This window comes from Athene noctua, chromosome 2, assembly GCF_965140245.1.
Source record: "Athene noctua chromosome 2, bAthNoc1.hap1.1, whole genome shotgun sequence".
In the NCBI taxonomy this organism is placed as follows: Eukaryota; Metazoa; Chordata; class Aves; order Strigiformes; family Strigidae; genus Athene; species Athene noctua.
The window spans coordinates 38,754,580-38,781,492 of NC_134038.1; the positions used below are offsets into that span (position 1 = coordinate 38,754,580).

Here is a 26,913-nt window from a genome sequence, read left to right on the forward strand (position 1 = left end):
CAAAGGTGATAGCTGCCTGTTTAGAAGTGATCCTGAGCCAGCTTGGCTTGTGTAGCTGGGCCTCCAGATTGATGTGGACCAAAGCCAAAAGTTATTGTCAGTGCAGTGCCACTCAAAATGATACTTGTTCTGCTGTCATGAAATCTGCTTTGGATGTGGGTTTTTGTTGGTTTTGTTGTTGGTTTTTTTTTTTTTTTTTTTCTCCCTTTAAAGTCTTTTAATATTTATTTCACTTTGGTTTCACTCAGTCCAAGAACAGGAAATAAACAATAGGCCAAATTCTGATTTTGTTTGCATAAGTATCCTATGCTTACAGGAAAAAAAGGAATCTGGACATGATATGCTGTAGCTGCCAATCACAGGTATTATTACTATTTTAAAATTAGTTGACTATTTAACAGACCAGTATAATATGCAGAAATATTTTACTAGTTCCAGTGTTTTCAGGTCCCTTTGGCAGAGAATGAAGACAGGCTTTGTGATAGTATCAGAAATCCTTTTAAAGATAAACTATATAAAAATGGGTGTTTTGGTAGCTAAGGGATGCCTTGTGCCTTCATCATTAAAACCACAATTTAACTTGCAGTATACAAGAATATTTTTTTCCTCTATATTCCTAGATATGCACATACATTATTGTACATTCTTAAAATTAACGATACTGCAAGCCTTCTCTGTGCAGGGTTTCACCTTATTTGAGGAATTTCAGCATGATCTCAGGAAAACGATTTAATATCAAGATACTACTCTATAGAAGGAAAATGACAGAGTAGTGTCTCAGAGTTTTAACATGTCTAAATCATTTGTAATATTGTCCTAAATTAGCAAGTTACTAAAGCAGTGATGCTAACAGGCATATCCAGGATCAAGCAATGAAGCAGGGATGCTTGTGAGGAACTGAAGCATGGGATGGATAATTTTTCTAAGTATTTTTCTAGGGTGCTTAATGTTAATGTGTACCACTGGAATTAGTAAGAACTAAGGGTATGTTAAGTATAAACTGGCTACTGGGCTTCATTCCAGTTACTACCTATTTAAGTGTTATGTCACCAAGAAACAAGGCATCATGGAGGTATGAAAAAAGTAGCTCTCTCTTTCTTTATTTATATCTAATTAGAGTTTGTAGCTCCTTTTTTAGACCCAGATCTTCAGTTGCCCTAGACTGGAATAGACCTACTTGGTCCAATGGAACAGTATCTGAGAATCTGCTTTAATATTTGAAATGTGGACTAATCTTTGACTTAGATTCATATTTTCAAAGTAAAGCACTCACTGCTGTTCACTGCAAAATACGGGGCTCAGAAAGGACCTTTATGGACAAGGATCTTGCAAAAGAATATAGCTTTTTCTTGCTAACTTTATCATGTACTTTAATGAGAGCACAAGCATGGTAAAAAAATCTGGGAGAAACAGCTGCCCACTTGAATACAAAAGTCCATTTTCAGCAATGCTGGTGAGAAGGGTGGCCTCCCAGGCTTGTGCAAAAGTATTGTAAAGAATCGGGCCCACAGGGCCAGATCTTCAGCTGAAAAGGCAGGTAACTAATTGAGTCCCAATTACAGACTGTCTGCCTCTCAGCCCTGGAAAGTGCTGAATGCAGACCTTTCAACCCAATTACAAAAGTCAGGTATCAGCAGTAAATACATGGCTAGACTTTCTGAGTTGTAAGGGATTCTGTGCTCTCTTGATTTTGGTAGATGCAGGAGCGTAGGTGGTTTATTAGTCCTCTGTGATGATGAAAATTTTGCCTTTTATTTTTGGAAGGACAGTCAGAGTGCCTGGACTAGCTGAGAAACTGGTTGTGCAATTTTGTGCACTGAGCCCTCAGTAGAGTGTGTAAGAAGGCATGAGACAGCCCTCCTCACTTCTCACCCTGCAAAGGAATAGGACTGTCGAGAGGTTTAAAAAAATAATTTCCTGTATTTTTATTCTTTTTTACTTAAAACCACACTGTTACCTTGTCATTTCTCTTCCTGTGCCAGACGGGGTTCCTTTAGCACTTCTACTGGCTATTCCAACCAGCCACTATCCAGAAAATATACGTTAAACTAAGGTTAACTCTGAAGCAAAGAACTATCTATGGGCTTAAAGTTAAGCAGCTTGTTTCATAGGATTTGGACCTAACACGTTAGAGGAAAAAAAGCACAATGTAATGACTTAAACTGGCAAGGTGACTGCATTACCTTGTTAACCAATACTGCTGGTGCTGCGTTTCAAACAAAACAATCTTTGTCTGCATCACTGCCAAAACTGTATTTCATAATGTGTTAACTCCTTCATATTCTGCTGTGATGACATCTTCCTGTGTCAGCAAAACAATGTTGGAGCTCCAACATATTCCTGCTGGGTTTGGCTTGATGAAGCATTTACTCCCTGCACCTTGCTGGACTCAGCAGGCTGCCAGTCTGCACTACCTCAATGTGCCTTTCCAAGAGCAATCATTTGCCATCACACCTGGCCTGGGAGTGAAGCAAGCGCAAAACTGACAATGGTGCCATTCCTCGGCTTTTAGATTTATGTTTTCCCACCTGTGACACTTTAGTATTTGTGCTCTGAGTCATTCAGTGACTGAGGCACTCTACCCTCATATGAGGCAAGAGACCATCAAAAGGTGCCAGGAGCAACTCTGTCCACATTGTTAAGTCCATTTCCACCCTTGAAACAGCAACCCACACAACTCAGAGTTATACAGTGTGCTGGGATTATCTGAGACAAAGATTTCATCTGTAGACTTTTGCAAACAACTTTTTTGAACCAGGAGGTGATTCTGAAAGGTAGAAAACAGAAGCAGGTCTCTTCAGTGTCAGTGGAATTTGGGCATTCGACCCCTCTGTAGGTCCTTGTAGTCTAATCCTGTATTGCCTTTCTCTCCCTGTTACTGCAGCCCCACTCTGCTGCCAGAGAAAAGCTTTCTGCTGAGCATGGCACAGCCCTTGCCACATGCCTTTCAGATGGTTCAGATTCAACACTTCATTGTGTCTGTCCACTGCTATTAGGTAACTGTTGTCAAGCTTGTGCCCAGGATCTTGGAGATCTCATGGGTAGGGCTTGTTTCCACATTACCTAGAATAACAAGTCCCAACCCTTGATTTGGGTCTCTAACAGTAATAAGGGATAACTAAAGTGTTTACCTCAGATTACATTAATCACATTAGGCCAATGCTGAGAGAGTGCTGAATACTTACAGTTTGATTTATATTTTCCCCTGTGGTGTCGAGTGACATCAGATGATGCTTTCAATAAGCACCAGGAATTTTCACCAGGCCAGCTCATGAAGCAGGGAGAGAAGCACACCCTGCATGACTGATGGTTGGATTTGTTTCTTATGATAAGCAAAGTCCAGGCTCGAGTATACATGCCAGGTCTTTGGAGGTGCTGAGCAACCACAACTCCCACTGAGCAGCCATTCAGCAGTCCTCAGCATCTGGCACACTAGAATTTGCATGAATAAACTGTATAAGGATCTCAAGAGTTTAACCTGATGAGTTGTATCAAAGTTGTAGGCATTCAGCACCTTTCACCATTTGCTTCCTTAAGCAGAGCACTACTTAAATCTGTGTAATGTTCATGTAATGTGGAGGGGAGGAAAGGAGTGAGTGGGATGGCTTTGTCATAGCATTTTAATTTATTGGGGCCCAGCAGTTATCATGTTTATGCTGGGGAAAAGTAGACAGTCTAGGCTTTCTAGATATTTGAAACACAACGGAGTCTACACATTGTTTTCTGCTTTACCACCACTAATCTCCATAGCCTTTAGGTACAAAGACTGGGATCCGTATTACCAAACCTGAGTCATCCAGAAATGAGGTATCCCCTCAAGCAAACTCTATTCATCCCCTCTAATGGGAGTGATGAGAGAAAGGCACAACCAGAGGGTGATTTGTCCCATTCTAAAAGAAGTGTCTATAGGGTGGATTGCCCTCTGGAGGTACCTTTTTCTTCCTACTGACTCTAGAGACACTCTCGGTGACTTGGTTAGACTAGATCTGGCTTTTAAGTTATTACACAAGAAAGATTCCAGCCAAATACTTCAGGATATTGGAAAACTCCTTGATAGGAATCGAGACCTTTGCACTATTACTTTTACAAGATCAGTAACTCTTAAATTTAGGAATTGAGGAAGAAAGGTGAAGGGTTGTCGTAATCTTCTTTAATTTGTTTTTTTGGTTGGGAAATTTTTTGATTATTTTTGATAACTTCTGATAGGCCAGGATCTAGACAAACCATTATTATAGTGTCCCTCTCAGAGGTTATATCACACCAGCTTGAAAGGAGATGTGAGAAATAAGAGAAATGAGGACTAAAATGGTAATTTTCTCCAGGGCTGTAGATCACCCCGCAGTATATTTTATCTAGATTGTGCATAACTAAATGATCATAATTTCTTGTACTTAATCAGAAAACAAAAGTGGTTGCTGATTTTATAATGGCCATAGGAGAATAGATTATACCTTTCTTGGTAAAGCAAAAATGACATCCTCACTGTTTTCAAATATGGTTCTACCTAATTTATAGTAGTTGAACACTACGTGTCACCTGAGTATGTTATTTCTGACCTATTGCTGAATTGTCTAAAACTATATTTACCATCTTGTGGAGTTATGGTTTCAGTTTTGACCAAATTAATGGGAAAGATCTAGATTTACACTGAAATAAGTAAGAAAAGAATGCATGTGGCTTAATAGAAGTCAGTAGGATAGGGGTTATTTCTCACAATTATGCAGATGGATGGGATGATTGGTTACAAATAGCCCTCCTGTGCAGCTAGGTGAATATTTTCTGGAATAACAATGCTAACCAAAGCAGGTCCTGCCCCTTGGGTCCCCATCTACCTCTTCCCGCTTCACCTCCATGGTTCACTGTCCATTTGCATTGCTGCAGCTGCTTGCAGGTCCATGCTAAGAATGAGAATGTCACTGGAATGACATCAATTTTTCATTGTTTTTTGAAGTGAAGGAAGGTATTTTTAAACCTGGACTATTTGAATGATTTGATTCCAACACAGCCCAACAAACAGCCGCCTCAGCACAAATGCCATGTGAGTGGTGGCATCTGGGCAAGAATAAGAAGCAAGGCCACTTGGCAAACGACTCCTAAATCACCTTTGCTGCCAGAAAAAGAAAAAAGAACAACACGCTTAGAGGCATGTGAACTACCCAATGCCTTCGTTGCCTCCTCTTGATCCAGCAGGAGAGCAAGAGTGTGAATTTATTAGAAAATGTGGGTCTTGGAGAGATAATCAGTGAGAATGCAAACTTCTAACTTCTACTGTTTCTGTAGCCTCAGAAAATGTGTGAGAAATAGAAGTTAATACCCATATTTTTGCTGGCTTGTTTAGAAACAACCCCTCGTGTTGACAAGAACAGGCATGATTAAAAAATGCTAGCTGGTCGCAAAGCAATCACAGAATCTGTAGGCTATGTTTGTCTGCCTCAAATGTCAAGTGTTACACTTCTGGCACTCAACACTTCCAGGCAGCGGAAACAAAGGGAGCACAACAGGTTATTTTTAAATAGTTTAAACTTTAGTTCAAGCATTTTGTTTTCATATTTTTATGCAGTCTAGCTCCTTCAGCATAACACCTGGCAGCTGTCACATATATCACAACAATATTGTTTCAAGCTAAGAGGCTGCCTATTTTGTGTGGATCTTTTCTTTTTTATTAGTGGGAACCAACAGAATATCCTCTAAAATAATTGCTACAATTACCTGCCACAAAAATACATATGGTAGCAGACAAAATAATATGCACAGGCAAGCTCCATCAGTCACTAGTACTAGATATGTCACTCTCTTAATAGTGGTCAGTAATGAATTTTAAAAGTCTGTTGGAAGGAAGTGCCCTCCTTCAATAGATTTTCATTATATTACAATTAGCATGATGTGGATAATGTCTAATACAATGTCTCTTACATAATGACCTTAAAGAGACCAAATATATTTAAGAGGAAAACAGTCTGGCTAGCTTATTTTGGTATAGGATCCACACATCTCCCATGGGATATGGAGGTCCAGACACTTGAACCAGTGGTGGAAACAGTTTTAGAGACTGGCGTGAGGGAGCAGCTTTCTTCTGTTACTTGGGACAAAGGAAATATAATTCCTTTATTGATGTCACATATCTTTTTCATGACTCAAAACCCCCCAGAAATAACATACTTGGGTAATATTTCACCCATTGCTGCACCTCACTGGCATTACTTTTTGTTGAGAGTGATTAACTACAGATTTGCATAAAACCTAGTCCCTTCACTGTCCAGGAAAATGAAGGAAACCCAAGAGAAGATCTTACAAACACATGAATGTTAGGGCTGCGTGATCAGAACAGTCTTTCCTGGATCTATCTGCACATCGTTCTTTATTCCTCTCAGAGTGAAGTTTATGAGGAACTCCTCATCATCTATCTATCTATCTATCTATCTATCTATCTATCTATCTATCTATCTATCACTTCTGCTCCCTTCCAGCCCTGCTGGACAATTATCTAGCAAAGGCAGGTTCATCTTGAGAGGCTGTAGGAGCAAGTGGTATGCGCTGGCCACCAGTGCCAGAAAGCTACTCACAGCTACCAGTTCTCCCCTCTTCCTCCTACTGCTGCTTCATCAGACAAGCAGATATGACTTCAGGTCAACATGTTAAACATGAAGCAAAGACCTTCAAAGAGCTTCTCTGTGGCAGTAACCCATTGAATCCATGTGAGAGAAACTTTGCTTTTAGCTTTCAGGAAGAAGTAGCAAACCTAAAAATGGTTTAACATCATCTCTGTCTCTGTCAGGTAGTCTTTCCTTTGACTGTTGTAAGTTAAAGCTTTTTCTTCATCTGCAAATGGTATTTTTGCAAATCCAATGAATGAGACAGAGTGCCAGTTCAGACTGTGACTCACCCCAGAGCTCCATTCACAGGATCAGATAACGGAGCCAGCATAGCTGCGAGGTGTGTAGACACATACCATGCTTTGGAGGTTGGAGCACTGCTCACATCTGACTGACTGACTGACTTGGGCTGTTGTAAGTATGCGGGGGGGGGGGGTGTGTGTGGGGGGTGTGGGTGTGTGTAGTGTGTGTATGTGAGCTGTGGACACAGCACACCTCTGAGAGACAGAACCCACACTGATGGAGATGCAGGAAGAAAAGCTGGAATGTGAGCTAAAGCAGCCAGTTGCCATTCTTTAAAGCCACCACATAACATAAAAATATAGTCTTGGCCACAGTTAAAACATTTTTTCCCTCATCACCTGTTGCTGCTGCCCCTTTTCCTTTCTGGGCTCGTTTTGCCATGTCTTCAGTTAATTGAGTCTTCTCCTTACTACTACAACAGCAAATGAAGCTGGTAGCCAGGAAATGACTCTATTCCAACAAAACATTGCTCAGTGAGCAGCACCGTGACTTCCCAGACAGATGTCTGTTGTATCGTATATCTCACATTGTAATCTCTGCTCGCCCATTAGCAATGCTGGCTTGCTTGCATAGCATTCAGCCAACCCATGTGCAATTAACCCATATTAAATTAAGCTTCCTTCTGCCCATCTTGCACTGTTCCCTGGTGAAGTCCGAGGAAGCTGTGATAAATGCTGCTCTTAAAGCCTCCAATTCAATCACAGTTATTGACCAGGTTATTAAGGAGTGTAGAGCACAGATCACAGGCAACTGTCACCAGAGACAAGCTTGGAACTGACCTGCATCTGGACAGGCACCAGTTCCATTTTTTTAAAAAAGGGATCTATTTTATAAAATTAATTTATAATTAATAAATATATACAAAATAGAATTAATTTATAATTAATTTATAATTAATTTATTAAATTTTGCATAAATATAAAATGAATTTATATGATTAAATGTATTATAATTAAAAATATAAATGTAAATTAAAAGTATAATTCTAGTGCCAGACATTGAAAAAGCTCACCAGCACTGATGGGGGAAACAACAGCTACCTTTCCTCAGTAAGGCATTTTGTAACAGAGTAAGTCATACAGAAAGTGTTTCATCATGAAAAAAAGACACTTCTGTGTGCAGAAGTGCTAAGCCAGGAGTGCTCTAAGATACTGGGTCTGTATTTTGATCACCTGGCAGATTTTATAGGGTGCTCTCTAAATTAAAAAGAGCAATGAGAAATTCAGAGAGCTTATTCTCTGGGATTGTGAGATCCCTATTCTCTGCTCAAAGGCATGATATTTATGTTGGACATCTGTAGCATGGTTTGAACATCGCAATACCTATCTATCTGCATTGGCCAGCAGTCTGGGATAACAGGTTTTCTGAATCAGTCACTGGTCTCTTACTTAATGACCTGAAGATTATTGTAAAAATGTCAGGAATACATATCACCTGAAAAGGGATCTAATATTGAATCAGTGTTGTTTGATAAGTCCCTCTCATTTTTTTCCATTTCACTTTGGCTGTACATGCAGCCCCCAACCTTTATTTCCATTTCAAACGGTGGGTAGGTGGCCACCAAATCCTGCAGGGTGCTGCAGTCCAGCACCTCTCCTCTGCTCACAACTCAGGAAAACCTGGAAGTGGCATGATACAGTATCTAAACACAAGAACTCAGGCCCAGTTTACCACCAGTGGGATTTTCAATCAGATAGGCTTGTATTTAAGTGTTGATCCATCTGTAAAGGTTACAGGACTACGATAACTGCTTTCCGTAGATGAGCATATGACTACACTGAAAGCCTGAACTGTCTCAAGGCAGTAGGATGACAGCTAAGCAAATATTTCACAAACAGATGGCTTGTGTTGTTGTGACATAAATCTACCATAATGTGATGTAAACCAGCAACAGTTCATCCATGATTAAGAAATATTTTTTGTTTACACTCTGTTTTCCTTTCTGAACTCCTTAACAATGAACAGAATGAGCTATGCTAGGAGGAGGAGGTTGAGTGGAGGTAGAATTCTGTATGAGCTGGTCGCAGGAAGACAATGTCTAGGTTGAGCCTGGCTTTGTATTAATTTGAACAGGAGAAATAATTTTGTCCACACTGTCATTGTGGTGGTCCTTTTGCCAGTAATGGACCGAAAAAAAAATGAAAAATATATAAATTGTATGGTGTCTATGACTCACCAGACAAAACACACAGCAGACTATTTGAGGTAAAACTTCAGGTGAAGTATTTGCCACTCATATTAATTATGAGGAACTGTAAGCTGGTCTTAATGTATTGCCCTCACGACTCATCACTGCTGACTCTGAATCACCCATATAGTTGTCAGAAGCAAGGGAAAGAGAGGTGTTAAAAGAGGAACAATCAAGACTTTCCTGATTTTCTCTGCATGTATTTGCTATACTGAGGAAAAAAAAAAATCTCACCTGAAGCACAAAGTCAAGATACAAAATGGAAATTTACAGGCAGAATTTGCTACCAAATGAACATCAGCCTGAGTGGCCTCAGACCTGGCTACTATAACTGAGACTCAGGTCACTAAGTCAAGTTACAGAGAAGAAAAAGCAGAATATTTGTACCATTAACTGAGTTTCTTGCGTCTAGTGTTTGCCCTGTATTTCAGCTACAGGTTGAACACTTAATTTTTTTTCCAAGTGCAATTTAAGAGATGTTTAGGAAGAAGCTTCAAACAGAATTTTATCTGGGCTTGTATGCTAGCTGATTCATGGGTCTCCTACAAAAGGCTCAGCTTCACAGAGGGTGACCCATTTTTCATTGTGAAATCTTGCAGATTTTTTAATGGTACAGAAATGAACCCATCCAGTTTTCTACCTAAGAAAAGATACAGCACAGGTTTATCAAGACCTAGATGGGTAATATCAAGTTGACTTTTGCTCTTTGTATTCCTAGATCCTTTGTTAGCACTAAACACAGTTGTTGTAGGGAGCAGAGAGCTTTTGGAGCAGCAGCTGGCTTCCTGGGAGAGAGCTGCCTGGGCTGCACCTGCTGCTGATGCTAACAAACTTCTTGTCCTTCTATGGGAGCAAACTGTGGGAAGGCTGTGTCCAGTGGGCCAGAGGGATGGAGACTCTCACTTAGCATTGTCCCCACAAGATACAGCCTTGCAAGACTGCCTTCTCTTGAACAAGCAATCCCCTCTTTTGAAGCAGTTGGCTTGAAGGGGAGGGGGGATGACGACTTAGTTTCCTTACCTAAGCATATTGGCAAGACTGAGTTTCCAATTTGGAGAAAAGAAAGAAAACTATTATTTGCGTACCACCGCCACACTCATGCAATCATTCCAGAGCAGTGCTGCACTAAAATGTGGGACTGTACCTTTTATAGAGAGGTAGAAAAGCAGAGGTACATGGGCTATGAGCACTGCATGATCTCTCAGGCTTATTTTGTTTTTAAATGATCTTATTTTGTTTGTGTTGTCTGCATATGGACATGACAACCAATCAGCTAAAACTTAGCTAAGTATGACCTCTCTGACATGTGATTTAAAGCTGTCTCATGGAAAAATATTTGAAGGATCACCAGCTGAAGTTGAAGTATTCAGCAGCAGAGCAAATAGAACTACAGTACATGAATACAGAGAGCACTGTCCCTATGGTAATTCTAGCAGATGGCATAAGGTTGCAAGCAAGTAATAGAAAATTTTAAAACTAATGAAACAAGATTAACACAGGCCACTCTATTAGTATTTCTTCTCCCAAACATCTCAGTTCTGATTGTATTTTATATCCTCCTGGAATTAAATCACTGTACTTACTGGCAGCAAAGGAAGATTATATCAGAATGCTGTTTGTGGATGATTAACTTGTATTTCCTTTCAAACTAAATGTATGTGCTTGAGTCCTTTGGAACTACAGACAGACATTCCTCTGACAGGGAATTTCAGCAACAGAATATAGAGTCCAGTACTTCATCTTAGATGAAATAAACTGGATAACCAGAGACCCAGGTGAATACAAGACTTTCATATACTGTCACAAATTTATATGGTGTCACTGAATGAGAGAAAAAAAATCTGATTAGGAAAAAAATGAACAAACTTTTCCTTACGCATCCATTGCCTTCTGTATTTTAACCAGACTGAAATAATTAGAGCAGATATCAGGTATCGTGGGATCTGCCTTCTTCCAGTGACAAAAAAAGTAGGTTTTGTTATAAAATACTTGTCACTGCTGATTTTGAGATTCCCCTATTACAAACCAAGGGACAGAGTGGTTCCGCATGTGAAGATATTTTTAAGGACTACACTTTCATGTAAAGTGGTTTTACTGTTCTTGATGCGCATGGATTTCTCTAGCTATCAGAGGTCTACACAAGAGAATTGAAGGGCAGGATTTAGGGCCACCTTTTCACGTTTGGTTGCTTAAAGCTGAGCAGCAAGAGGGACTTACATACCTGGCTTGTTAGCTGGAGTATTGAGCATTTGCACTGTTACAAGTGATACGTGTTCAGCACTCCTGGAAGTTAATCTTACTACTAAAAATGACACAATACATATTTAAAAGTCAGATTTCCAAGAGCCTGAAGGACCATATACCCCTTCAGGTGCTCCAGTCCAACAGTTAGATGTCTCAAGCATTTACAAAACACAGACATCATTCTTCATATGCCTAAATCTACACACCTATATGCCATTGGTAGCATCCTTCAGGTATAAAGAGAACAAAACCGCATGTCTGAGTCCTGAAATGCCAAACGGGTGACTGAGTTTCTGAAGTCTAATGCACAAAATATGCATTCTTCTTCCTAACTTAGTTAGCCTGTCTTCTGAGACCAAACACAAGACGGCAGCTTAAGGCTTGCTTCACCTCCTTCTATAACCCATCACAGACTGTCTCTAAGCTCTCTAAGTTTCTGTTTTGGACTCCAGGTTCTGTTTCTCCCATGCACTGGAAAGGGCTGCTTGTTAATGTCTTTGTCACCCTCCACTAATACTTTATTCCCCATGGTGGCAAGGCAGCTCATTGATGCTATTTCTGCTCCCTCTGTTTTAATAATTTGCTGCCTGTTGCCATCTGCAGAGGCTCAGATTCACTTCAAAAGACCCTCGCAACTTTAGACACTGAGCAGAGGCACCTGGGTTAAGAGCGATGTCACCTTACACTCAGCAGGCAGATGTGTAGAGGTGTCACTTGTGAACAAGAAGCAGTTGGTGAACTGTCTCTCTTACTGGAGATGCCTCTTGTCCTCTCTCAGATGCAGAAGCAGCGTGCGGTGACTATACTTCTGACTTAGGCTCTCCCTGAAGTGGGATGCATCTCTCTAGTGTGGAGTTTCCTATTTTGTTCGTGCTGAATCATCTCCTGCCATCCTTTTTTTAGACCAAGCAATCTGTACACCTGTGGGCTGCACCTCCTGTTGCTGTATCCCTGCCGATACACCCTTCTGTGCTCTGGAGCAAATTTCTTCATGCATTGATACAGTTTCTTAGAGTGAAGTGGCCCTTAAATAAAGTAAATTTGGGGGGTTAATTGGTGGAACTAACCTCTTTTTGCTGCTGAAAAACAAGGAAATCCCTATCAGTGCATTCTATTAAAATAGGCTGAAAATAAATTATATGCTGCTTTTATGATGACAGTCGTGATGATTATTATAAATTATTATTACAGTTATTTCAAGTAATTTTGTTATTTGGCTTTCAGGGGCTTATCACGCAAAAAGAAAAAAGAGCAGTGACCTGATACCTCACATGAAAGATAAAGACACATAAACTGTCTAAACAGCCACCTCACTACACATGGAGAAGAAAATCATTTTTATGCAAATAGAGTCTGAGACCAAAATGCCTTTTTTCCCTCACCTCCTTTCTATTGCATGATTAAATAAATCATAAAGCTGTCACTAGAGACCACATAGAAAGAGGTCTCAAATGGCGGAAATGAGAGCTTTCTGCATTTGTCTATTTTTAATTTCAAAAGGTATTTTGAATTAAAAAAGAAAGAGAGGAAAAAAAGAGCTTAATGCTCTTTGCATGCCTGATTTCCCAGAGGTACAAACAAGCTCCATGTCCTCTTGTAATAATACAACGAATTTTCAAAACCAAACACAAATAAATGAAAATTAAACTATGATCCATAAATTTAATTGAGATTCACAGTGTCCAATGCTTTTCAAATTCAAATTACCACCAGACAGTACATCTTTTTGCATAACTTATGCAGCTAAAGCGTAGGTGATAGCTTCTCCCCTCTCCCTTTTTTTATGGAGACATATACTTCAGTCATAGTGCTGGAATTTTTGCACATAAAAGCCGAATAATAATTTATCATTTTTCATAGATGTGCCATATCCTGTTGTACAGTGCTTAGAGTGCAGTACTGAAAGTCAGCAGGGAAAAACAAGCATTTTGTGTTGAAGAATAGACAAAAATTGAATTTTTTTTGTCATTAGAGCCAATACCTAAAGGTAACTACAGTTGTTCTGTGTCAGAGGTCTTCAGTAAATAAGATTAAATACCCCAGTAGTAACAGAGAATTCTCTGTAGATCAGCCATATCACTTTGGAAACTGAATATACACATATGTCTTGCCTAAGAGGGGGGTGGATTTGGAGCTGGAAGAACTAAATCATGGACAGTGTCTACCAAAAAGCATCTACTCCAGAAGAGATGTTATGGAAGAATTAAGGTTTATTTTACAGTATTTGCATTCAGGACAACTTCACTGGGTAGTGAAGTTCTCGGTCCTTGATCTTGTAGATATTTCAGCTCTTAATTAGTGTGACCTAAGGAAAAAAAGCGCCTTTGCCTACAGGAAAACATTTTAAAAGCACAGATATTTAAAAGCACATACACGGCCTTGAATGTCTAAAGGGTTGAGATCCCCCCCCAGTCTCATAGGGATGCATTTGAGGGACATGTTTGGTACTTCGTGCTCACTGAGAATGTGGGAGAGATGGCTTTGGATGCCTTTTGGTGGAAAAAGGACCTGAAGGGGAGTCCCCAGCATGTGGGGTGTGCTCTGTAGGCTGGGGTGTGAGGGGACTTTCTCCACTATCTCAGTGAGGACCTCCAGGGAGTAGGGCTTCAGCCATCCCCTGAGGGAGCACTGGAGATTTGCTCAAAGTGGAAATCCTGGCAGCAGTATTATTCAGTGGATTTTTCTTCCTGATGTTTAACCCCTCTGATGAGAACCATTATTCTCCAGATCTTTCTCTCCCATTTGTTGGACTGAACAATCTTGGGGCTCTTCACATCTCCTGTCAACCCACAGATTTTCCATCCTGTTGGTCATCCGAACAGCAACTGAAATATAAGCCCATATGTCTAAGGGAGTAATCGTCTCTTTTCATTTTGAACCAGGGAGATGCAATGTTTAACCATGCAGGAGTAAGCTGAAGGATGGAGTTTCAAAGGTGCGAGGAAGAAATGTTTTAGGCAGCCTATATTGTGAACTAGCATGATGTTTTTGGATGGGAAGAAAGGGAAAAAATCCTTTAAAACCATGTGGGAACATCACCAGAGACACTATTTTAACTGTTAGTTAATGGTAAAACAAAATATTTCCTACCCATGAAAGTACAAATCATGTATTGAATCAGATTCCAAAGATGATGTAGTATGATAAGAAATGCCAAAAGTGATATGCAGAATGCTAACTCCTGTGAGAAAATAAGAAGAGTGCTTCACCAGTGTTGTCATGACATGAACTAGTCATTATCACTACATTCAGTGAAAAAGCTCTGTTTGCACAGCACTTTTTCACAATATCCTTTAATTGGAGGAAGGAAGTAAAAACAGTGGTGTGAGGAACATCAGCCAAGGTTTTTAAAAAATAAACAAATACGGCATTTTGGAGTGGGTTGTGTAAAAATCACATGCAGGAAAAAAACAAAGTTGAATTCCACATACTTAAAAATGATCGTTGTCACACAACAGAGGCCATTTTGCCTGTGACACAGACACATTTCAGGTCAGATCTGCAAATCTGGCCACGGCATCATCTCATGGCATCACCCTTCCTAGCTTGGTGACTCTGCTTTTTCTGTTCTTCATCACACTTGGCACCGTTCTGTTTCCCGAGCTTTCCTTTTCTCCAGCCCAGGGGCAACCTATCCTCAGCTGCATTCCCTGCTCTTTCCTCCTCTCATCCCCAGAACCATGTGCTACTCTTTTCAACATCCTCCTCCTCCCAAAAATGCCAGTGTCACCAATGATCCTGGAAAATGAAACCCAGCACCCCCAAATTCACACGCCAACAGGAATCGACATCTTTCCAATGTGCTTGTTTTTATTCCCAGTACCTGACGATGAAGAGAGCTGGGTACCAGATTGCTGCTTTGGTGTTGCTGAAAACCACTGCCACTACTTCATCAGACAGTTGGCAACATCAAACCTTAATTTTGATCCTTTATTTGCTGCGGGTAAATTAGGACCCAGGGAAGCAGACCACAGACAAGCAAGCTCCCATGGAATTTACTCAGTAAGGATTTTACCTGCCTATGATGAGGTTTGTCTGCCCAGTCATTAATGGAGCTGATACGAAGAAACAGCAGCAATTAGTTTCATTGTGAATTTACCTGCTTTTGCTAGCTCGTTTGGCATATACTTAAGAAGACAAGGTCATAGCAGATTTGATAATTTTAACATACTTTTTAAAAAAAAAAAAAAAATTCCACACAAATATTCTCAAATCAAACCCTGACTTGAAAAATAGCTACAGAAATTGGGGGTCAAATGTTGCTTTTGTTAAGACTTAAGTCAGCGAGAATCCTTCCACCACCAAATTAAAAGTGTTAATAACTAAAGCCTCCAGCTAAAAGATAAGTGCCCCTTTTATCATATTTGTATGAACTCCTTCTCCTTCTAACATTTTGTCTGCCATGTGATGGTTTATCATGGTAGGGCTGCTTACGTATGCTAAATGGTAGACTCCAACTTTAAAGGAAACAGCATAAAACACTTACTACCTACTTGTGCTTTTTCACACACACATACATAAACTCCTCTAGTTGCACACTTATAGATAATTGCTTTGTTGAAAGATACAGCTTAAGTCTGTAAATCAGGATGGTTTAATTTAGAGAGTACTGCTCATGGGCTGGTAGCCAGGCACTAGAGCAGAAGCTGGTGTAGTGTGCAAATCCTTCACACACAGCTCCCTCAGTTCCTTGGATCTTTGAACCGTGTGGAGTTTGTACACACATGCAGAAGGAGTATTCAAATTCAAGTTATACCAGTTCTAACATTACAATTTTAAGCAAAGCACCCTCCTGTACCCAACACATCAGTCTCTGTTATCCCATCATGCTGCTGGTAGTCTAACACAGAACTGGAATATATTATCTTCATGCTCTCCTTTAATCAAGTCCCAAGAATCCTTGAAGCAAACTCTCTGCAACAGATCTGAACCCAGGAAATCACACTGCTTACTGAGAGGCAACCAAACACACGAGAAGGCTCCAGGTATTTGCATAGCTTTGTGTTCCCGTGGGGAAGCTGTACATTCCAGGTGTAGCCACAGAGCTGCAGAAGGCAAAGCCAAGCCACAGCTGCTCAACCAGCAGTGGTAGGATGACATGTGCTGTACACAGGCTTTCAACAGGTGATGAGAATAATTTCATGCACAGGATTTGTCTGCTACTAACGCATGCAAATATCTGATGCGCAGAGACATCTCCAGCCTCTCCAAGAGCTCCTGAGCGCGTGTGTGAGCAACTCGGGTAACAGCTCGCACAAGCAAGGTGCGCTGGCAGTTAAGCACAAGCAACCATCAACATGCTACACTGAAGCTGAAAAGTCAGTCTGTCACATACTGAAACCATCTGTAAATCCAGCGGATTTTCTGAAATGACAATTTATGCTGTTTCCATATTTCCGAAAGTATTCTTATTCTTTAGCATGCAGAGGAAAATTAAGTCATATTTTCCTTAACAACTGCTGTTCCCGCCTTGCTGTGTGTCACAGCCCTCTGCGGTGACTTCGGTAGCACTGACCTTGGACGTCGCTGCAGTGGCATGACTTTCCTTACCACTCCCCAGTGCACTCTCCTCGATCGCTGTCGCTGCTGGGGCTTCTGCCTTCTTTGTACTTGTTTCCAGAGAAACAGGAGGCCCTACTTTCCCCAACCCACTCACCGGGGTTGAGTTTGGACTGCTTGATTGCCGTGACTGAGCCTTATACCAGCTAGGGTAAAACAAGGGATCGATGGTTTCTGCTGTGGCCGCCACGTGAGTGTCAGACTCTGGAGTCTGTTCAGGACCACTTGGTGTCACAACCTCATCCTTAATCAGGACAGATAAAGAGAAGAACAAGCAGAGTGCACCATGTTACCTTCCTGCTGTAGCCACATTGCTCTGCATCCCCTGTTTGTTATATCTCACTGCAAGGAATAGATTTGTTCTAATATATGCTCTGAAAGAATTACAATCAAAATGCCAAGCAAAAGCAGCTATTATTTGAATAACACAGATATGGGAAAGAAAATGTTACCCCCAAAATATAATAGGAGGGTAGAATTATCTGGGAAGGGGATGCTGACTGACAAAGGAGTGAACAAGCAGTTCCTTAATCAGATAAGCACCCAATTCAGTCCTAGAAATCTAAGAAATTCTGTGTAAGAGCCTCATGAACTGGTACCAGCCATGAATGACAGGTGTAGGTAACTTCAAACAGCTTATTGGGTTTTGGATTAAGAACATGTTTGCCAATGGGTCATATGCACCCATCAGTGCCATGTGAACAGTCAGAATAAGGGGAATACAAAGACACTGGGGAGAAACATTTGCCCACCAGCCTTGCTATCGGCGTTGTAAGCCAAGCACAGTTGCTCTGCCAGGAAGAGAAGCAGCTGGCTGAACTGCACCTCTCTACCTGCATCAGGCTCCTGGGACTCACCCACATGATACCTGCTATCACCGCAGAATTTCTGCTTTGCTTCTCTTATACCAGAAGGCAAAAGCTGAAATACAGATATCCCACACACCGCAACACCCACATGCCATGTCTGACTCCATGTCTGACCATGTCCTAATGGCATTTTACAATTGCTACTTAATGTTAGTGGGCAGAATTGCTTATGTCTAGTTCTTGTTTGCATAAAAACCTACATCAGTTAGGTGACATAAGTTTAGTTAAGTCAGTGCAAATCCTCAAAATACAAACTTTGGTTAAATCAGTAAAGCCTTATTTAAGAGCATCTTCACAGAGCTGGTGCAAACTCATGTACATTTTTAAATCACAGCAAGAATGAAACTATTTATTTTCCCTTGGTTTATGTGGGGAGCTTGCTACAATCAAAGATTATTTACATGCTTTCTTGTTTTCACACTGGCCTCCTCAAATATCTTCACAGCAGCCTTTACTTGCTCAGGAATTTCACTGGTTAAACTGTGTAAGAGGAGAATTTGCTAAGTTAATTGTATGTAAGGCCAGCTAAAGTAACACATTAAAATGCTGGGGTTTCAACCCCAAGCCCCAAATTAAGGTTGACATATGAGTGATTCCCACAGCCCTTCACAAAGGGGGGGTGAGTTTACCTTTAGGCTTCCCTCCAGGGTGGTGCCGGCCTTGCAGACAGAGCCATTGGGTAAATGAGCCCCAGGTGTCTGCATTAAGTGAGCAAAGGTCAGGTGTCCCACTGAGGGATAAAAGCCGGGACCCCTTGCAGGCAGGGGCAGTGTCTGTCTATGAGGTGGATGCACTGTGCAGAGTTCCCTGTTGGGGAAGGGCCTCCTGCCTCCCTGGGACTGGGCTCCGGTCAGGTCTGGCTTTTGTAAGCGTGGGCTGTGTGGAGATCCAGTATGTGGCTTCCTTGGTCTTAGTTTGGCTTGTTGACTTGGTTGTCTCCTGTCCCTTCTATGAGAGACTGCATTTTACCATTTATTCCACCCATTGTTGGTTGTGGGGTGTCGTTGTTGGGGTCACTGGGATTGATGTCAATTATGTATAATCTGAATGACTTGTCTGTACCCCCAGTGCTCACCCATGTACTGACCCTTTTGTATCAAATACAATTTGGTTATTGGTTCATCTTTATGCTGGCTGTGTCCTTTATGCTAAGGCCTAATAATCTGCAAAAAACACATTAAGTGTATCTTTTAATGTAAGTCTTTTAGAATATGTGGCAATTGTGGTCTCATTCTAATTGAATTCTTTAAAAAAAAAAAAGTGCTGGACTTTTGGATTACACCCTGGATCTGTTTGCTGCTAGGTTGTAAGAAGCAGTTTCCCTTCCTGCTTGGTGTATGATATCCCTGAATCTGCCTAGATGATACCCCTAGGATGATCAGAGCAGAAGGCAGCAAACACCATTCACAGAAAATGGATTAGAAGTATGATCTAAAAATTGTTGGTGGAAAGCTCACTAAATCCAGAGGGAATACCAAATTCTTTTAGAAAAAAAATTTTAACAACCATTTCATTTATATTAGTCTGAGTTAAATCACAGCAAGCAGAACATCCATTGTAATGCACTTAACTCCCAAACTGAAACTCTTTTCTTTATATCTTATGTATCCCATATATATCCCAATTTATCTAGTAGCCCGATTTTTTTGCTTATCAAGTGATATATACACAGATCAGGTGGACAGGATACAGTTGCATATATGTGTACAAGAGCAATAAATAATTTTGCTCTCCAGTGCATCGACTCCCTTAGCTGTGCTCCTGACGTATGGTGCCTTTGGACCAGAGGGGAGCATTTTCTTGCTGTGCCAGGGCACACTCAGCATAGCTGGCAGTCCAGCGGGGCACCGGGGGCACTTACCTGACCAGCTGGGGCAGTGGGCAGTGGCACCGGAGTGGGTTCGGCTGCGGGCTCTCCTGCTGTGCTCTGAGGTTCAGGGTCTTGCTGAGGTGGCTGTGGTGCTCTCTCAGCCTCTTCCTCCTCCACCTCTTCCTCCTCCTCTCCTGATGACTCCGTGTGGACTTCATCCAAATCTTCACCATCCACCGTCTCCTCCTCTTCCTCTTCTCTCTCCTCCTCTGATAGGACACGCGTAAAAGGACAGGGCTGAGCACCACATGAAGAACGCTACAGTCTTTGTGTAATTAAAAAGCCATTTACAATTGCATGGCAAAACTACTAATAATCTGCTGCCTGGCAGAGGATGCAGGCTGGCGAGAGGGTGTTGGTGAGGAGCCTGTTCCCACCAGCCTGGACTGGGCACTGCTGTGGAGCTGCCAGCAGGCATTTTGCAGCAGGGAGGGCACAGAAGACACCTGCTTGTTAAAATCTTAAGCTGGTCCTTTCCATGGGAAGGTCTTGCCAATGAGGCTATCCTCATGAGGGATATGCAGCACATGCCCTGCACTTTTTGGGGAGAAGATATTTGGTCTGGCACAATCTGCCAGGAAAAAAGTGCCTCTTGCCATTTTAGGTATATGTTTGTTTTAAACACCATTGAAGCCATCATAAAAAATCTTTACCAGGTCAGTGTTTTGCAAAACATGACTGGAGGTTTGGGATACCAACTTCTGTAAAACCAGACTGTCAGACTTGGTCAAATCGTTGCTTTTGCGTCATCTGACATCCTGTTGTCAGTATTCGTGGCTCGGCCTGTTTCCAGAGGGAGCCCTCTAACAATGCATTTTCTTTTGCATAATCACACTATTCATCACAAACGTGGGATGTTGTTCAGAGCCATCCTAGCACTTCAGACAAATAAACTTAGATAGATGCATTAACCCAAGCTCCAGAGTGGCTGTGCATTTTGTACAGGTTACGGTTCTGCCTGAGTATGTAGAAGGAATGTAGTTAAGGAATGCAAGTTAAGTAATGCCTTCATAACAGAGAAATGTTTCTGCAGGCAAATACACTCCTATAAGCAGAATGCTGAATCTCTGCTTCCATGTCCCCTGGCTGCAGAGGACCTCATTGACTGTAGTAGGTGTTTCAAACACAGGACTGAACTCCTGATTGCCAAAGCCCTTGGTCATGCCTTGTCCCCTAGAGTGGGTGTCACATTCCCCATCACATGGTGGGGTGAGTGCCCAGAGCACGAGGTCATGATCTTGGCAGATGCACATGTGTGGCAGGGATGTAGCAGCTGTGGCTGATCACAGGGACTGACTGCGCACGAGGCTGTGACTGGGGATTGCCCCCTCTCAGGACAAATCCCTGGAGGTTCACGGCCTGCGAGATGTCACCTGCTCCTCTGCTTCTGACTGGTGCCACAGCTTCTGTTCTGCTACACGGACCCTCTGCCAAGTCCGCGGATCCCAACCTACAGACCAAGATCTGCACAGCGGGCACGTGGGGTCCCTCGCAGGGAGCAGACACGCACTCTGAAGCTAGTGTAAGTCGTGGCAGGGGAGTAAGCGATGGGTGGCATCTGCATGAGACTTAACTGGGCTGATAATGGTAAATGTACTAGCGGGAAAATTAGAGCTATCCAGATGACTATTACTGTTGCCTTTTAATAATTTGTTTATTTGAAACATTTAGCTCCATTAACTTCTTGTGGATTATTCTGTAGCATAGGTGAGCCTAGATTTCAGGCTACTTTGGTAAATGTAAAATTACAACTTTGCGTTGTTAAACCTGTTTAGTCATGGTGTCATGATGACATGACAAAAGATGTTAAATGCATGAAAGATGATGACAAGTTTTACTTCCCGCTATAACTCTGTGAAATTGAATTTTCATTATGTTTCTATTATATTTCTCAATTATTATAAAAAAGAGTTTTAAAAAAGTATCTTTCATAAGTACTTCTTTTAGTAATAAACACTATTTATTTAATGACTTGCTAGAGCAGACAGGCTGTACAATAATGACATATTTTAGGGTAAAAAAACGAATGAGATAAAAGCATAATTTTGTGGTCCCTTCACATGAGGATTCAGTAAAGATCATGCATGGGCTTAAGAAATTGTTGAGGCCACATAAAATATAAAATTAAAGGTGTGAACAGGTTATGTGTTTTTTTACCTGTGTTGGATTTTTGCTTTTGATTATAATTTATACAAAATGGTCTAGTTACACTTTGGGATGGAGAGAAATATCTGATTTGAGTTTTCCTCTTCAGTATCATCATGTAAATCACACACAGCTGCAATTTAAGAAAGCAATTTAGGTGAAATAAATTACATACCTCTGTCAAAATCAATTTCTCGTATTATCTTTTCTTCTCTACTGAGGTTCACTGTGAATTGGTTCATATTTTCATACCCATCCTCTATTTTTTCCATTTGAAATCCTTTAGACGCTTCAGTAATTCTAAAACAGAGAGATTGGTTATTGGCATTTGGATTTGCAGATAAATTTGTAATTTGTAATTCATTATAAAGATCAAGGGTTTCAAGTTTAAATACTTACTTTTGTAGCAATGTTTTGGCATTCTGTGAAAACAAAAAGGAAATAACTGACTTCTTAAATGGTTCCATTTTTCAGAGATTTTATGCATTGAGATCTAATTCTTACACTGGCTGCTTCTAAACGCACTAATATGGATCTCATAGATGACAGCCATGAGATCTATGAATGAGATCAAATTTGGATGGTAATTAGTATACAGCTGAGTAAACCTTTTAGTTCACTGAAGACTTTTTAATTAAAATCTGAATATGATAGGAAATATGTACTATTTCTACAAAAATGAAATGGAAATAGTCTTGCTCATTTTTTTGTGTGTTTGTGGTGAAAAGCAATTGTTCTGTTACCATCTTTAGTCACAGTAACTATATCTTTGACTATCCATAAGGGTGTACTTCTGGAGCCACAAAATTTTATTTGTCTGAAAAGAATATTGTACTTTTCAAAGGCAATTCTTTGATGGAAATAAGAGAGGGGGTTTTAATAAAAAACAACTTTCCAGCCTTTAATATAGAGGAATCGCAAACTTTCAGGACAGAAATTCTACACCAATGAATTCAGCAGACAGGCTGCTAATGGTTTCCTAATCAGCTCTCCTAAGTTTATAGTAAGGAAAAAAAAAAAAAAAAAAAGGTAGTAAAGTAATAAAATTGTGACTTTGGACATAAATATTTAATTCTTGGAAAGTTTATCACTCTGTCAATATGCAAATGAAACCTATAACTCACAGAATATCATACACACATCCATTATAGTGGTGGGACAATAAAGATATACTGGAAAATGTTAAAAATCCTGTTTCTTCTTTAGGGACCTGAAATTCCTACACAGGATAGTATATTTTGGTGCAAATAGCAAATACTCACGTTCTTGGTTTGGATACTATTCACAAGAAGAGACTAGTCATTTGTCTGTGCTGATGAAAGTGTTTAAAAAATGAGTTTGTATAAATGTTCACTCAAAGATGACCAAATTCTGAATGTGCCTAAAATTGAGAAATGCTTAAATAGTATTTTGATAAACCTGTCTTTTTTTTTTTTTTTTTTTTCCTATCCCTATTTATAGACTTTATACCTGCAAAAACACGGCCATTTCTGGTTCTTCCATGAACTGGATTCCTGATTCAACCAGCTTTGACACGGCTTCCAAATGATCCGCATACTTCTTCATCAGAGAGCGGACATGTTCCAGTTTCTCCTCTTGGGTTCTAGTGATTATTTGTGTCATCTCATTTTTTCTTTCTTCCAGTACAGAATAGAGATAATCAAATTTTTCACACAGCTGCTCTTTCTGTCGTCTGCAGCATTCCTGTGAATCATTTGGTTTATGTTAAACATGTTATGTTCTTAAAAGAGTTTCTATTTTTACAGTTACTTGGAAGCATTTTCATCAAAGAAGTTCCTCCTTCTGAACAGTGCAAAGGATTCTGAATGACCCTAGAGACTTTCATAATTTTCAAAGTCCAAGCTATTGGAACAGAAGTTTTAAAACTGTTTTCAAATTCTGAATTTCAAGCCACTGAAAGCCCCCAAACAGGTTATTGTATAACTTGTCAGCCTGCTAAAAATGGTGAAAGGTATTTATGATGTCTGTAGTGACACATCAAAGTCTGCAGAAGAAGTAAAAACCCCGACCACATTAGCAGCTAGGTTCATTTGCACGAACAGAGTGGTTTTTAAAGGAGTGATCATCTCAAAGGAGTTCTGGACAATTTGCTTTTTCTACCAGAGAACCTGGAACTATCCTGGCTAGGCTTCATTTTCACATACACTCTCTTAGACTCTGTTTCAACAATAGGTGTCCATTATGTTCCATTTACTGTGCACTGAATGAGGTAGAGGTACCACGAAGAAAATGGTGTGTGACAAAAGCACTGAGACAAGGAGGAATCAGGTTCCAACTCTACCTTCAAGCACTGATTTTCACATCATTTTTTGAGAAACTTTTATTGTCCCTCCAACCAGACAACACAGCATATTTCACTGAGTAAGGAGGGTGCGTTTGACTGCTTCATTGAGCGCTCTCTAACAAGAACACACTGCACTTGCAAAGAAGGATTTATGGGGAGGAAATCAGAGACAGGTAATCTATAATGTCTGAGGTCTACCAAATAGAAGTACTTGAGTCATCTGTGTGCCCCAGGGCACACAGATGGGCATAACCTTACTATGGTTATATATGGTTGTGGATGATGGTGATTATTTAAATCTCTTTCCTAGGAAGTGAGGCTGAATCAATTCCTCATCTCTGTCCCTTGAGGCATAATGCTGAGATCCTGGCAGCACAGGATTATTAACAGTCCCACAGTGCTTTTGGAAGTGATAAGACTGATTATTCACAGCACTTGGCCAGAGAGAATCCCACTTTCTCCCTGACTTTCAGCCAGAGCTCTTTGCTACAAGTGGTGACAGTCTGCTCTGTATCGTTCAAAGGAGAAAGCCTTTCAAATGCAGACGTGTGGCCAAAAATCGGTCTACATTGAGGGGTAGGGAACAAATACAGATCTTACTGCATCGATTCAAGAATCCACCTCTGCTACCTAATGAGGAAGACCAGGTTAAACAAGCACTCCTAGTTTAAAACTCTTGGGGTGGAGGTGGGGGGACCAGGCTTATCCTGCCCTTCTGGAGGTCTTTGCCGCTTTCCAGGAATTCCTTATTAGTGAATTACAACTTGAGAATAAGGAAGCTTTTGAATCAAGTGTCATTCTATTGTCCAGACATCAAATGATCTTCCTCTCCTCTTTCATTCCTCTTTCTATGTTTCTCCCAGTGTTTCCTGCACTTCCACTTGTTCCAGACACCTCTTTAGTTTAGTCTACAATGACCTCCTCTGAAATGCCATCGAGATCACTTGTAAAACAACCTTGATTTCAAGACAGGTGTGTGCTATCTTTGCCATTTGACACAGGACAAGTGTTAGGGGAAGAAGAGGAAGAGAGTGACAGCAGGGTGCCCTGAGAGATCCTTCCATATCTCTAAACTCTAATATATAATATTTCCTGCCAGCAGATATTACAGAGTTGTGAACTTCAAGAGTGAGAGTACGAGACATATTCCTAACTGCAAATACTGAAATATTTCTAAAATATTCTCTTTCTGTATAGAATGTTCCCATATGAAGCCTCTGCCTGATGGAATTACCCTAATCAAATTCTGGGTAATGAAAAAAGTTAAGAAATACATGACATTCCATTCTAAAAAGTTCTCAGCCTTTTTGTTTTTTAAAGCACGGCTACAGAAAAAAAAAAAAAAAAAAGGAATCCTTGTCGCTGAACATGAGTTGCACTGCTTGTTCCGAAGTATTTGTATTGACTGGCCTACACTATTAGCATTTGAAAGAAACACTAATTTTTCCTTCATTATTTGACTCATATAGTTTACAGGGCTAAACAGTACTTATTTTTTTCCCACTATTTAGTATTTCATATTCCCTTTTTTTAAATTTTCAGTATAATATGTGAATTTGGTCTACCTTTCAATCAGTTAAAAGCTATACAATATTATAAATAAATTTGTTTCTCTGTTTTTTATGGTTGGATAGGAGCAATAGCTAAATATAGAATTGTAGACTATTGCTTACTCCAGCTAAAAGGAACATATCTTGTATTTTCTGCTAAAGCAGACATTTATTGTTCTCTGCAAAGTGTTAAACAGAGAGAAGAGAATCCTGGATTATATGCATTATTTCCATGTGTGCACATTTCTCAGCTCCAGCTGTAGCTTTTTATCTTCAAGGACAAACTGATGTCAATTCAGACAAAGTTCTTGTATGGTAGGAAATGTGATTTGCTTGAAATGTAACATGGAAGTCACAAGGTAAGCTCTAAGATCTATTTTCTGCAATCTTTGACTTTAAAGATTTGACTTCTAGTTTAAAGATTAGACTTTAAACTGAATGGATGACTCTGAGGAAGCTAGCTGCAGAAACTGTTGTATTTTTGAAGGTATTTTTAATACAGTGTTTTCTCCACACTTCAGACTAGATGTTTGAAGTTTTGTTTCTGGTTCAGCTAGTTCAACTTAAATGAGTATAAGCTCTTGCTTTTATATCATTCAAATTTCTGCAGTTAACCTACTTGAAAGGCTTGTTTCTGTCTGCAAAGTCCTGATAGCAACTAATTTAATCCTTGTGACAAAAAGGCATCCTGACTACAAAGTTCTGTGTGCTGCTAATGCGCTCTCTCATTTACTTGGGCTAATGGCTTTATGTTCTTTGAACCAAGCTTGGACATTTTCTGTTCTTCCTTGCTCTGAAGAAATAGGAGCCTTGGGAAATTGTGTACATAGATTTTGGAATCCATTTTTCTTACCAATTGGAATCTATACATCTTGGATTAACTTTTTTTCTCTACTGTTTCTCTTTTCTGCTCCAGCTCTGAAGGGTCAATATAATTCTAATTGGGCTGCGAGGGATGCAACTCCTTCACCAGATGCTTCATCAAACTCTGATCATAAAATCAATTCACATGAGCTCCTTTCAGTGTATTGCTCTGTGATGCTCAAATTGGTCAGAGCTGATATTTATATTTGCTTTGCTGGTGCAAACCTATTGGAGAAAATGAAAGCCATTTCTGCTATTGAATGACACAAAACTAATTCCTGCTCTGTCAGAGTAAGACATTTATCAGAAAATCCAGTAAGAACCCAAACTTCTCTCTCCCACAAGCAACAAAACAAGAGTCCTTAAAGAACAACATAAGTATATTAAAAACCTACTTATGCACAGAAGGCACAACAACCAAAT

The 26,913-nt window shown here is 40.3% G+C and overlaps 1 protein-coding gene across 4 annotated transcripts in view; it reads right to left on the reverse strand.

The window, feature by feature from the left end:
- Positions 1-26,913, reverse strand: part of TRIM55 (tripartite motif containing 55) — a 38,522-nt gene that overhangs the window by 660 nt on the left and 10,949 nt on the right. For 2 of the 4 annotated variants that reach the window (XM_074898884.1, XM_074898882.1), the window contains 5 exons: positions 23,242-23,475; positions 22,171-22,193; positions 21,947-22,071; positions 19,618-19,835; positions 16,844-17,131 (listed from right to left, as the gene is read on the reverse strand). In XM_074898884.1, the coding sequence (XP_074754985.1) occupies positions 16,844-17,131; positions 19,618-19,835; positions 21,947-22,071; positions 22,171-22,193; positions 23,242-23,475 (888 nt within the window). Of the gene's footprint in view, positions 1-14,418; positions 14,510-16,843; positions 17,132-19,617; positions 19,836-21,946; positions 22,072-22,170; positions 22,194-23,241; positions 23,476-26,913 lie in introns of all 4 variants that reach the window. The other 2 variants (XM_074898883.1, XM_074898885.1) reach the window with 2 other exon arrangements.